Raw genomic sequence first — 15,230 nt, 5'->3', positions numbered from 1 at the left:
GTGTGTGTTCATTCACTTAAATATTTTCTTGTAAACTCAGTAGGTAAGGCTTTTACAATTTTCCATTTGAGAGTAAAATCTACTTGTCAGCCCAGTATTTGATTTTCTGATCATGTCATCATAATTATTATTATTATTATTTGATGCCTCCAGGGAGCCCAAGGACTCATCGAGGGAGGGCACCTACTCTACGGCTCTGTCTCCACCACTCGATCCACCAACTGACTGCAATTACACCAACACCATCTACTGCCTACCACCACCACTGGTATTTCCACAGACAATCGCAAACATCCATGCCCACGGTGGGATTCGAACCCGTAGCCTTTTGGCTGGAGAGCGGATATGCTAACCACTCGGCCCACGGTGGGATTTGAAACTGTAGCTTTTGGCTGGAAAGTGGATACGCTAACCACTCGGGCAGCCAGGCTGGCATTATGTAATCTCATCAAGGTAAAAATTTAGTAGTTTCAGCATTTTAAATTAGTTTTGTGTTCTGATTGCGTTTCTACATTTAACTCTTCCATGTGGGTATCTGTTCATAGTGGATGGGACCTCTCAGTGATGATACCAACCCTTTCCATTTTCATCTCTTCTTTTCTTACCATACTCCTTCTACAATGGAGTTATCATGGATTCTGGTAAAACTTTGATGATGTCAAGGCCTTCCTATAGATAGCTAATGTGCTTTTACTTGCAAGAGACTAACCAAAACATGGTGAAGATCTTGTGTTATGGTATGCTGTCACCATCCTTGTGCACAAACATACCCTATTCCAGCAAGTCCCCACTTAGCAGTAACATAGATATAGTTGTTATCTGCCTTTCAATAGGCCCTCTTATAATATGCTGCATCTATTTACCACTTCATGCAGATATATCCCAGGTTAACCTTAATGACCTCATGTAGCAGTTGCCACCCCCATACTTATAATGGGAAATTTCAAATAGTCCCAACACTATAAGTAGTACATATACTGACATCAGAGGCAAGGTTGTAAAGCATATGCTCAACAACAATGATTTCTTCCTCTTAAATACCAAAAGCACCATCATGATGGAAAATAGAGCAAGCTGACTTATTATTATGGTTAATTTTTTTTTTCTCAGTAAGATTTCATTTTGCAAGAGTCAACTTATTTTCTATCATTGTGTATGTATCACATTATAGTATGTAAAACACAAGCTGCCACACTGCAGTACCCAAAAAATCTAATCTGCTTTTACCTTCTTTAAACCATGATGGAATGCTGAATACTCAGCAGCTGAGGAATCTCAGAACAAAGCTTGGGGAATCCTTTACAGATACCTCACAACAAAAAAATTTTAATTATTTTCAAATGTGCTCCTGTGTGAGCATGATACATGGTGTTATCAGAACCAAAAGGACCTCTGGATTCAATTTACATGTTCTTTAACCAGATCAGCCAACACAAGAATCTGGTGGTGGCTGATTTGGAAAATGGAATAAAAAGGGATAAAATCCAGAAAATGAAGGGCAGATATATCACCTACCCACTTTTGATCCTGAAACAGTAAATATACAGTTTCTGAGCCAAAAGGTGTGATCACTCAGGAAGAACTTTTCCAGAATATCGGCAATATGTTCTTACTTTCTCAAATTTATAAAGCAGAGCAGAAAAACATCAAGTACTGGTCACATTGAATTGCCTAGAAAGTTATGACAGGTCATTCAAGAAATAAGAAATGAAAGTTGCTTCAATATTGAACAACTGCTATAAGACCAGATGATATCCATTATGAGGTGGTTAAACATCTGTCACCATCTTCCATTGATAAACTGCTCTGGTCCTAACAGAATTTTCTGTGAAGACGAATTTTCAGATTCCTGGCAAGGGCCAGTTATTGTCTTTTCAAAGGCCACACAAGGATCCAAAAATTCCAACAAAGTGCTGTCCATTAGTTCTGACTAAATGTATGTCTATGCAATATCTTGGAAAACATAGTTCACTCTTATCTTTAATGATTTCTGGAGAGAAATAACATTTTATCCAAGATACAGTCTAGCTTCAGAAAACATTGTTCAACATTAGTTCATCTTGTTGGACTGGAAACATATGTCAAAGATACTTTTCTCAAAACTGGGCACCTGAAATCAGTTTTCTTTAACATGGAAGAAGCATATAACATAGCTTGGAGGTTTGGTATACTGAAAGACCTGTAAAATTTGATCTCAGAGGTAATCTCTGTTATTTTATCAAAATTTTTCTCTCTAGTCCAAGTAGAACCACTCTCTGCCGAGCCAAGAGAGGAGGGAGTCCTCTTAGTGAGTTTTAGTATTACACTATTTGCAGTCAACATTAACTCAATAACAGCATAATTTCTCTACTGTAAACATTGCCCTCTATATGGATGAGTACTATCTTTTGTCATTCCTTCAATACAAGTTCCATAGACAGGCAGTTGCAGCATGACATTGAGCACCTTTTTCACGTGGGCACTTGTTGATCGGTTTTGGTTTTCCCACAGATGCCTGTTTGGGTGCAATTTTTCCACAAATATTGCTTGACTCTGACCCAGAGCTAAGACTAGGAGACAAATGATAACCCCAGTTGCAACAAAGTGCTTGGGACTATTGTTCAATTAAAAAAATAAAATTCCTACTCCACATACATCAGTTGTGAAATAAGTGCTGAAAAGCAGTGAACATCCTTCACACCCTCCCTTCTATCTCTTGGGGTGCAGATCAATGCTCTTTACTCTGTCTCAATCAGTCACTTATCTAATCAAGACTCAATGGTTAGTCACAGGTCTACACTTCTGCCTGAGACAGTATACTTCAATTGTTGGATTCGGTTCACTGCCAGAAATCCAAGAGTAAGTGAAGCATTCTGAACATCACCTACTTCTAGTTTCTACCTAAAGGTGAATGAACCACCATCCTCATTTCAATAACAACTGTCTTTGGTAGTATGCAGCTAAAATAAAATCCCTGCCAGATTATCCCATGTGAACAAGTATTTTTTGTCCATATTGGGAAAACTTGTATAACATGATAATCAACTCTCACTAAACTTGTTGGGAACACAAGAATAATTTATTATAGTTGATAGTTTGCTATAGTAAATTTCTTTTAGTACCACATTGTACCTGTAGAGCTTTGGTTAGGACTTTCCAGTAGTTTCAAAAGATGATATATCACCTTTCTTTCTTCTCTTTGTACTCATGCAACTAATTATCACTATTCATCCTGTATTTCCTCCATTATGCCTTCTTCCAGATTGCATATCTTACCTCTTCATTCATTCACACCTACATTATTTAACCACCTGACTTATGAACCCAGACATTGCCTCTACTGGATAGTTCCTGAGCAGGGTGCAGGCGACATTTATCTCTTTTCCATCCAGTTTCTCATTCTATCTCCTCAATTTGTCATAATCACCACATGTATGTAATTTCACATGTATTCTTTCCTCACAGAAGTCTGATTAGCCACTACCCAAGTAATCTCTTCATGGTCACTTTCACCAGCTGGAGGAAGATTTGACACATTTATGGTAATATCCTCAAGTGGGATGAACAAATCCAAGTCCCTTCATCCTCATGTACTCTATTATGTGGTGCTTAAGGTGTTTTGTCTCAAAAACTCAAGATTCATTCTCTTTACTTCCAGATGGTATCTTCATTCCAGTCTATATTACTATAATTAAAAAATCACTCATAATGATCACCTTATGCTTATTGACCTATTTCTATCCTTCTTATTGCCTTCCACATTACTAGGTCTGTAGTAACATCCAACTAAATATCTCATCCTCTCTCTCTCTACCTCATGCCACACTGTCTCAAAACTATTGCCACTATTTTCCCTTGCATCTCCAGCTTGGATGGGCATAACTTCTTAACAGCACTCTTCCCTTTCTGCCTTTGCAAAATCATCACTTCATCCAACTACGGCTTACTATTCTGACAATTTTTGGAGGATTGTACTCGATCAATACAACAATTCTTTCCCCTTTATTTTAGATATGGCTATTCATGTATAAACATAACTCTCTGGTTCTGTAACAAGTTTCACTGACACCACTTCTCCGATGTGACTCCTTAATTCCTCTCTATCACTATCAATTCTACAATCTTCCTCAGACCACCCTTTCCTGTCTACTCATGGATTCACTTCTGAATCCAGAAGTGAATGTGCGAGTAGGCAAGAAAGGGCAGCCTTCTCATGCAGTATCTCCCTGTCTACCCTAATTTCCCCCCTCCTCCAAATTCCCTGTCTTGTGTTCCTATCTTCTCATTCCCTTCATTCACAAGCTCTCCTACCTTAACTTTGGGTAAGGTAGGAAAGCTTGTGAATGGAGAATTTTAGGTAACAATAAAACTGAAAATTATAAAGAACTACTTTTTCAACTTTTAACAAGTACCACAAAATGGATCTGGATATTATAGAAGATTCACTTCCTTCATTCTTATCTAGACCTCTTTTCTGAAAACTTAATTGATATTAAGTGATATTAATCTTGTCAATTAATTGATATTAATTGACAAGCAGGTTGAGTGGTTTCAACTAGTATATAGTAATGAAGCAGTGTTAATGTGGGAAAATGCAATGATAATATGATGACCACTACTGGGTACTTCAAAGAGACATACCAAGCTGCTTATGAGGAAATGTTAGTACTTTTAAGTTTGTGTACACTTTCTTTTTATTCAGTTTCCTTATTCATTTCTTTCTTACTGTAAATATAGCAAAATATTCAAGTACATCATTGATCGTTTTATTTATATGTATGCAAGTACATACTTGAATTTTTGTTTTCATTTTACAAAATGCATTCATTTTCTAATTGATTATTTTTTTTAATCTTTTAATTATTAATTTTAAAAAAAGTCATTTTTCTACACCATGAAATTCATGCAATTAATGATAGTTACCAAATCCTTGTTTATCAGTGTGTCTGATGATCTCTGAAGGAGAGGATAGCTCTTAATTTATATATCCTGTACAAGTATATTCTTATGTGTATAGTCAGTCACTTATGTTTATTATATTATTATGAGTCAATGATATATCATTTCCTCTATTCAAGCATTAAGCCTGGTGGTCTGTTATGTCATTTCCTAAATGAGCCTTTCTGCATGAGAAAAGAGAAATATGCTGTTGTCTCCATCTATGATCAGCTTAGATCATAGATGGAGATAATATTTTTTTTTTTCCACAAATGGGATTTGAACCTAAATCTTGTTCATAGCAAGATGACAGCCATGATGAACTGCAAAATAACTCGCATTCCCCAAATGAAGGAGTATTGCAGAATCTATTCATCTCACTGCACCAATCATATATTGATCTCCACAGTAGTCTGATTTTCTGGTCAAACAAGTCATGGTTCCTTCCAACCATACAGATTTGGACCAGAATACTTTTTTCCACTCTTCTATTGTCTAACTGGCATGCTTAAGACCACAGTAGCCTTGATGATATCACCTTCTATGATGAGAGATATCCTGTGCCTTTGGGCTCCAGAGACCCATTGTGCAAGATTCAGAGCATTGCCATCTGTGATATTGTTCCTGCATTCTCTCTCTTGTGTTGCACTGCTTCAGCATCATCTGTCACAATGTTACCTGTCATTTCTCTACATGATGCAGTACATCCTTTACTCACTAGGAGTGTCCACTTTCTGTGCTTTCGAGATTTGTGAACCATCAAGTCAGTGCCATCTAAGATAGACTTAGCTGGTGTTGAGTAAAGAATATAACTGAGCCTTCAACAGTTATATCCTTTTCCAACTCAGACAGACCAACATTCTGGTTACGTAACCATATACAGTGCCAACTTTATGCTGTGATATACTGGGCATGATAAATCTGCTCTTGATAAATCTTTCTTTTCCTTTTTTTTTTTCACAAAAAATTCCATAAAGATGTTTGACTTCTAGTTAAAAATATTACAATATGCATACTTTACATAAATGTATACATGTATAAAATTTTTGTTTGCAGAAATTGTTTATTGTTCCAGTATATAATGAGAGTCAAGCCAAAATCCCATTTGCTCGTGTTAATCACAATAAATATATGGTCACTGACAAAACTGCTTATATAGGTAAGTGAAAACTTAATGTTAATGCACATTAATTTTATGGAAATCATTTTCCATAAAATTAAAATTTGCATTTTTTAATAAAAGAAATTAATAAAATTGGAAATCAGTTCACAGTCATAATACACTGGCTTCATAGCCTCAGTTGTTTAGGCTTTAAATCGAAAACAAACAGACAGACAAATCCACTCTCAGTTCTTTAAATTCTAATTATTAAAAGAACAAGTCCACAGTAATAACTTTTAATTAATAAATAAGGTACAGATATTTCATACTAAAACTAATAGTACATCTTCAGTGTTACAAACACATAAGAATGGAATGCAAGTAACAAACAATCAGTGGATCACCTATTAAAATACATTGCTGTCTCGAGCTAGGAAATGAAAGAAATTAATAAATAATTAATATTTAAGATAATTGGTTTTTTTAATGATTACATAAAATAAAAGTCTCCCAGATCTTCTAGAGAGAGAGACAATCATTTCGATTTAAATTTGGTCGGTGTAAAATAACTTCACAACTTCCTTAAAAAAGGCTTTCATATTTGAACCTGCATCTATGAAGGTGAATAACTTTATTCCACTGGATATTATAGGTAGTGTTAATACTGTGTTGTGCTAGACCAGACTTCTGAGGTTTGTTGTATTCAATATAATAATGATGTTCTTTAATTCTTTTTTCCACAGAATGGCCAGTTTGTCCAAAATAAGAAACATTGCATTCACATAGTATTTGGTAAACGCCAGCCAAAGATAGAGATGACAGTTTATCTTTGGTAGAAGGCAATAAGGAAGAAATTTTGTTCATACGAATATATGTGGGAATCAATTGGTACTTTTTTAAAATTCTACCTATATCCCTACAGATATTGCAAAGATTTTCAAATTTGTTATCCATTCAGGTTATTTTAGTTGGAAAAACAAGTTCTACAAACAAGTTGAGGGTACTGCCATGGGTAGCCCTTTGTCTCCACCTTTGGTTAACTATTTTTTGAAACAATTCGAAGAGACTATATTTTCATCAATTCACCCTCAACTATCTCTTTGGTATCGTTATGTCAATGATGTTTTTGCCATTTGACCACATAACTGAAGATGAGCTTTCCACGTTTCTACAACAGATAAGTAGCCTTCACCTTCATATCCAATTCACCATGGAAAAGGAAAATTTTGGTACTTTACCATTTTTAGGCATCCTGCTTACTCGAACTTCTCCTGGTACCTTATCTACAAGCGTCTTTCGAAAGCCCACATTTACTGGCAGATATATTCATAAAACGTCTGCTCACCACGCATCTCAAAAATTTCACATTCTTAAAGCTCTAATTAATAGAACACATAAAGTTTGCTCTTCTCCAGAAATCTTACAACAAGAACTTTCCATCATTAAAAAGCTAATGGAATCTAATAATTACCACCCCTAATCAAATCCAACATATAACTGAATCTTATGTTCCATTACCTAAAGTTTCTTCGACAGTCCACAGAGTTCCAATCCTCTACATTCCAGGAATCTCAGAACCTATAGGTAGAATTTTAAAAAAGTACCACTTGATTCCCACTTATATTCCTATAAGGCCACATTTACTGGCAGATATATTCATAAAAAGTCTGCTCATAGCACATCTCAAAAATTTGGCATTCTTAAAGCTCTAATTAATAGAACACATAAGGTTTGCTCTTCTCCAGAAATCTTACAACAAGAACTTTCCATCATTAAAAAGTTAATGGAATCTAATAATTACCACCCTAATTGAATCTTATGTTCCAATACCTAAGGTTTCTTCAACAGTCCACAGAGTTCCAATCCCCTACATTCCAGGAATCTCAGAACCTATAGGTAGAATTTTAAAAAAGTACCAATTGATTCCCACTTATATTCCTATCAACAAAATTTCTTTCTTATTGCCTTCTACAAAAGATAAACCGTCATCTCTATCTTTGGCTGGTGTTCACCAAATACCATGTGAATGCGATGTTTCTTATTTTGGACAAACTGGCCGTTCTGTGGAAAAAAGAATTAAAGAACATCGTTATTATATTGAATACAACAAACCTCAGAAGTCTGGTCTAGCACAACACAGTATTAACACTACCCATAATATCCAGTGGGATAAAGCTATTCTATTTCATAGATGCAGGTTCAAATATGAACGCCTCTTTTAAGGAAGTTGTGAAGTTATTTTACACTGACCGAATTTAAATCGAAATGATTGTCTCTCTCTCTCGAAGATCTGGGAGACTTTTATTTTATGTAATCATTAAAAAAACCAATTATCTTAAATATTAATTATTTATTAATTTCTTTCATTTCCTAGCTCGAGACAGCAATGTATTTTAATAGGTGATCCACTGATTGTTTGTTACTTGCATTCCATTCTTATGTGTTTGTAACACGGAAGATTACTATTAGTTTTAGTATGAAATATCTGTACCTTATTTATTAATTAAAAGTTATTACTGTGGACTTTCGTGTTCTTTTAATAATTATTCTATACCACAGGTACCTCTAAAAATAAGAATCTTTAAATTCTAAGAATACATTCAGATACTGCATCTTAGTTTTTTTTTTTCAAACCTTCCCATGCATTGTTTGATATCTTTCCCATTCAGTAACTGATACCATGGGACAGAACATAGTACAGGAATACCTTGTATAGCGCAGTTAATTAGTTTCAATAAGCGTCCGTGTTGTTCGAGGTCTATTTATAAAGGTTTTCAATTTAGTTTGTTTATTACAAAAATTTAGGATAATAAATATGTTTAAAAATGAAAATAATTGTTCTTTTTATTAACTAAATGACAAATAAAATCCTTTTGTTTTCTACAAAAAGTTGTAGAAAACAAAACACATATTGCTTCAAATTTAGCATACAGTAATTTACTTTTTACTAAAGTTGTCTTTTAGTGTTCGTTGAACCATCCTTGTCTTCTTTGTCTCTTCAAGTACTAGATCTCTGTAGTATTTGATGGCATTATTGAGACTTTGTCTCACTTTGATGCTTCTTTCCAAATTCAGGTCGGCATTTATGAGAAAGTCGGAAGCTTCGTCGATTTTTCTCACAAAAGTTGAAAGGTCAGCAAAGGAAAATTCTTCAACCATGACATCAGTGTGGTCATTTTCGTCTTCTTCTGCTTTATAGGCTCGTTGTTGTTCCAACTCCAAAAGGGTTTCATCATCCAGATCATTTGAATGAGAATCAATACATTCGTTCACATTGTTACAATCTGAACTTGTAAAACAAAGATCTTTGCCCATCTGTAACAATTTCTGTTGAGATTTCCTCTTTCTGTGTTGTAAAGGCAACAAAGTCCTTTGAACAATGCAGGAGATATTATGCCATATGGCTCTCATGTTGCTTTGAGTCACCGCTTGCCAAGATTCATAAATATTTTGAATGGCATCTTTTATGTTAAATTTCTTCCAAACTTCACTCCAAGTCCAAGAATCTTCTTCTGCTGCAGCTTTAATAGCTTGAGCAAACGTTCGTCTTAAATAGTAAGCTTTGAAAGTGGAGATAACGCCTTGATTCATTGGCTGCAGAATTGATGTTGTGTTTGGAGGGAAAAAATGAATCTTGACATTTTCATCTAAGTCAGTCAATAGAGTTGGATAGCCTGGCGCATTGTCTAATAAAAGCAAAATTTTGAAAGGAATATCATTCTTTTTTACAATAGCTTTTAACTTCAGGGCAAAAACAAGTTTTAAACCAGTTTCCGAAAAATGAACGAGTCACCCATGCTGTTTTATTCGAACGCCAATGAACAGGTAAATTGTTCTTTGTAAAGCCCTTAAGAGCTCTTGGGTTTTCTGCTCTGCACACTAACAGTGGCTTCAAGTTTAAATCACCTGATGCATTAAAAGTGTCAATCGGTCTTTTGACACTTTGTACCCAGCTTGTGTTTTTTCCTTCTCTGCTAGAAATGTGCGCGATGGCATTCTTTTCCAGAACAAGCCAGTTTCGTCAGAGTTAAAAATTTGATCATCTGTGTAGCCTTCCTTTTCAATAAGCTCCTTCAATTCATTGGGAAATAATTCTGCAGTTTTAGTGTCAGCACTTGCGCTTTCACCTTGGATTCTTATGTTATGGAGTCCCATACACTTTTTGAAACTGTAGAACCACCCGCAACTTGCTATAAAAGTTTCACTGGTTGTACCTCCTTCATTTTCGCTTTCATTTTCTTTTATTTTGTCACATAGACTTGTTGCTTTTGCCTGGATTATCATTTGACTCAAGGGAATCTTTTTCTGATTAAAATCTTCAATCCAGATCATTAGAAGGTGTTCCATATTTTCCCTTGTAGAAGATCGAGTTCTCGTGATCACTTTTGACATATAAGAAGCGGTGCTCATTCCATGTTGTTTAATCTTTTCTTTGCTCTGAATAACTGTTCATACAGATGACTCATTCATTGAATTCTCACATGCTATTTTAGCAAACGAAGCACCATTCTCGTGACATTTTATAATTTGAATTTTCTTCTTTAATGTCAACCACTTGCATTTTTTTTTTTTTTTTGTTACTCCAACAGTGTCTTCTTTGTTTTGTCTCTTTTCACTCATACTTAATTAATAAAAAAATATTAAATACTAATATTAACGTAAATAATAAAATGCTGAGGGGAAAGAACGTGTCTACGTGAGAGTCAATCGAATAACTACTGCATAAATGTGGCTCTCGACTGTCACTTGCGGCCCCCGGGAGTAGCAGTCATTGTTAGTGTAATAATGATAAGTGTAATAATAAAAACCGTATTAGACCAAAACCCGCATTGTTCAAAACCGCGCTATACAAGGTATTCCTGTATTCTCTTAAGTTTTTCATAATACTCAGCCTTGTAGTTGAGGCATGTAACCTGTTCTAATTGAAACATCTGTATACTTAACTACCCAAATCAGTATGGCATGATCACTCATCACTTGTTACAAAACAGTCATATCCTTAGCTAAGACACTATGATCATATCTAACAGTCTTTGACCTTAAGTTCCTTCTTTGATATGCTGCTTGAGAAAGTTGTCTCAAAATAGCTCAAATAAAATTTTCATTCTTATCATGAGTTTTTTTCTGCTGTCCAATCTATGTTTAGATAATTTCACTTGTAATGATTACCCATTTATTACCCATCAGGGTAATCTTGCAATGCATTTTGTCATCCCTAGCAACAGAACTGCCAGATCTGTAGCAACATCCCACCATATATTTTATCCTGTTAGCCTCCACTTCACACCAGAAGACATCAAGCTCACTACCTCAGGGCATTATTGTTTTCATGAAGGTTTCACTAATGTCAACAATTTTAGGCCACAACCAAAGCAGCAAATTAAATTCTTCCTGTTGTTCCTGACATTTGTGTATAGACATAACAAGCTACCTCCTGGCTTTTTCATATACTTGCATCTATAGTCTGCTTAGTGCAATTAGGCAACTTTCTCTTTCTTATCCTTGCACACACACATTCAAAAACTCTTGACCTCAAAGCATACAAGGCCACCCAGATTCATATGCTATCATTATGTTTATATAACTTAGCTGAATTTACACACACACACACACACACACACACATTCTCACCATTTCTCCCATGATAATCTGGTTTCTCTCTGAATTAGGCCTTACTCCAATAATAATTTCTCCATGCTTTTTCTGCCAAAACTATTCAAGTGCAGACCACCTTCTTATACAAGTCTCTTTTTTTTTATCATCAAACTCACTCCATACATCCAGAAACTTGCACCCATTTCTTTCACACAGCCACACATTGGATCATTTGCTGTCATAGCCCTCCATAACTCAGTACTGTCATATCTTGGTAATGGACTAACATGTTTCACTCTTCTTTCTTGCTTCTTCCAGCATTCCTTTCATAATATCTCAAATTCTCCATGCATTTATATTTCTACTTAGCATTGGCCTTATGCTCTTTGTAGAAACCAAAGCATCTGCCATATAAATTATACATTCTTTTCTGCAAAGATTGCTTATTTTCATTTGCCATGTTTGTAAAGATGAGAATTTCTAACAGCCCTCTCTTCCAATTAGCTGTTATGTTTCAGTTTCACTTTACAGTTATTGCTCCTAAACAATGCAGCTTCATAATATTATGATATTTTTACACACACACAAGAAAAAAAAACAGGTGTCACTTGAATATCTGCCAGTAGCTTTGCTTTTTTAGCTACTGGCAGATATTCAAGTGACACCTGTTTTTTTTTTTTTTTTCCTCCACCTGTTTTTGCATTTTCTCCCTTCAAGACTACTGAAAATCATTGTACCATGCTCCCCTTGGGAGGGAGGAGAGAAAAAAACTCATTTCCTCATTTTCATACTAATCTATTTGATATCTATCCATTACGATCTTAAAAGTACAAAAAATATCTCGACTTTGATAAATTTGGTCTTGATTCTCTTCTACATTGGTTGTTCAGCCTGCTAAAGAATTACAATAGTATGCCACATAAATACTGTAGAGTTAAATAAATATACACAAGAAATATTCCTTTCTACATATTTGCTCATTTTTTATATGAATTTTCTTAACTCTAATTTGAATTTAAACATGTTTATTATAATCTAAGCAAGTACAGAACACAGTGCATAATTATTGAAAATATTTCATCAAGAAAATTGTATAATTGGCTTGAGTGCTTATCGCTGTATTTTATAATTCTTTTATATTTTTTGATCATGCTGTATGACTCCCATACATCATAGAGTTTGGGAAGAGAAGTCAGTCTCTGCATTATTACATTGCTTTTCCACAGTTTTTCTATTTTTATTTTTATAAAGAAACCCTATTTGCATTTATCATTTAGTGATCTTATTTTGATTTGAACTTTTCAGGGACATCTAATTGGTCTGGAGATTACTTTGTCAATACTGGAGGTATTGGTTTTATTCTCAGTCAATCTGGCAACACCACTATCTCTAGCCATCCACTAAGAGAGCAACTGCAAGCAATATTTGAACGAGACTGGAACTCAGAATATGCCTATCCTCTTTCTGAATTCAATAGGAAGATGTAGGATTCTGTAGGAAATGACATTCTGTAGGAAGATGTATTTATACCATATGAATAATTTGAATGAAGCCTGTGATATTTACTCAACTTTACACTGGTAATACTTTATATCAGTTTAGGGGAAATGTCATTTCTTGATTACTTTTTCTGTATTGACTGAAACAGGATAAGTTTGCAAAATGCTCAGAAGTTTTAATGATATTAGCTCAAAACAGTACTGTGAACATTGAATGTATGTATAAAAATATATATAAATTACTATGCATCATTCACTAATTTTGTGTGTGTGTGTGTGTGTGTGTGTGTGTGTGAGAGAGAGAGAGGGGAATGTTTTCACATTGTAAAAAAATATATACCTTTTTTGGAATCTGTAAATGTAGTGCTTGAAACATGTAAATGGGTGCAGATCCTCTTTGTATCCTTGGTATTATTGATGATGTATTACTGTCACTGATGTAAGAACGAGATTTGTGTGGTTTATAATGGACTTTAAAAATACATTGTATACAATGTCCCGGTTCTGTTCTGTTTAGCTCTAATGACTATTTGTATTATAAAATTAATTTGACATATAATTTAAAAAATTTTGTTAGGATATTTTTATATATATTTTATATATATATTAGCTATTTGTAAAAATATTTATGATCATTTACACACAGACTTTCCAGCCAGTAAAGTATTTAAAGTATAAATTTTATTTTGAGGCAAAATTCCCTTTAACACTTTTAAAGAATTGTCATTATTGTAATAAAAATACATTGATCTTTGTGACATTGCATTTATTTATATAAATATTTAGTGAATATCACACAATACTCCTCGTAATGCTAAATATGAGCATAGACCATGTTCATCTGTTCCACTGTCATTATCCATCTAATATCCTCTTATGAGGTCTAATCGGCCTTCTCTTCCTATTTGGCTTACATTTTATTAATTGTTTGGGAAATTGGCCATTCTGTTTACTGTTTATTTGTATATTTGAGTAAATACAAATTTATATTTGTATTTACTCAAATATAAATCACACTTTTTTTCCCCAAAATTAAAGCTAAAAAATTAGGGTGCAAGATATATGCAGGGATTTTTGGAAAATAAAGTTTTCAGGAAGAAACTGAAAATGGGTATAACTTACCAAGAATCTTCTATTCGCTATTGCTATTTCCGTCCTAGAGAGCGGTTTCCTTGTGTGCATCCTACCCAAATATCATCATCTTCTTTCCCATTATTTCAAGTAGACTTAAGATCGTAATGAACAATCCTTCATGAATGACTAATGAGAAGTGGAAGCAGAGAGCGAAACAGACAGCAATGGTAGGCCAGTAGAGACAGAACAGCTATTAAGATGTGCATATGATTGGTGTGGTATTAACAAAAGATAGTGCGACCAAAAGATAAAAGTAAGCCAACAATTGAGTTGAAATGCTAATTCTCTTCAACCGAATTCCATAATATCTGAAATTGCCATAACAGCATTCACTGTGTGTGTGTGTGTGTATATATATATATATATATATATATTTCTTAGTTTTAACATGTTCGGTTTGAATTTTATTGCTGCTTTGCATTTGAGCTGGTGGGCTGGCTCAAATAGATAGTATCTAACTAAAATAGATACTGTGTAGTATCTTACACAGTATCTAACTAAAAACAATAATTTTTAGTTAGATACTGTGTTTGCCAGTGCAACATATGGTTTTGTTTGAGTGTATATAGCATAATTTCTGTAGGAGGGGACATGTGATGCATTAGTTATTGTTGTTTTTATCCCAGTTGTCTCTAATTGCACTATTTATTGAGAAATATATTACACAGACTGCAAATGCCTTTGTACCTTATTCAGTGATACAATAAAAGTACTTGTTTTTCTTGCATCTGCAGTATAGTGGCTATTGGGGGTAGAGTGTTGTTTACCGTGGGGCGCAAGTTATTATCACCCCAATGTGAATGTGTTTAAGCTTTTTTTCATGTGCGAAACTTTTTAATTCCTTTTTTCATAAAGTAAAATCAGGGGTATGAATTTTATGTGAGGGTAGATTATATCCGAGTAAATACAGTACTTGTTGTATCCAATTTTGTTTGTATTTGTTTAGTTTTTCTTCTATTGATTTTATTTTTAGCTCATTTAAA

General features: G+C 34.3%; 1 protein-coding gene across 2 annotated transcripts in view; it reads left to right on the top strand.

The window, feature by feature from the left end:
- LOC150102135 (5'-3' exonuclease PLD3-like) overlaps positions 1 to 14,247 on the top strand; it is a 217,721-nt gene extending 203,474 nt beyond the window's left edge. For both annotated transcript variants that reach the window (XM_090398904.1, XM_090398903.1), the window contains exons 9-10: positions 5,974 to 6,076; positions 12,920 to 14,247. In XM_090398904.1, the coding sequence (XP_090255030.1) occupies positions 5,974 to 6,076; positions 12,920 to 13,101 (285 nt within the window). In that variant the 3' untranslated portion in view covers positions 13,102 to 14,247. The remainder of the gene's footprint in view (positions 1 to 5,973; positions 6,077 to 12,919) is intronic.
- Positions 14,248 to 15,230: the final 983 nt, after the last annotated feature.

The sequence above is a fragment of the Typopeltis vanoorti genome, chromosome 10 (assembly GCF_054136105.1).
Source record: "Typopeltis vanoorti isolate ZY-2024b chromosome 10, IOZ_Tvanoo_1.0, whole genome shotgun sequence".
NCBI lineage: Eukaryota > Metazoa > Arthropoda > Arachnida > Uropygi > Thelyphonidae > Typopeltis > Typopeltis vanoorti.
Note: the sequence above shows the minus strand (reverse complement) of the source record. Positions and strands in the feature narration are given on the sequence as shown.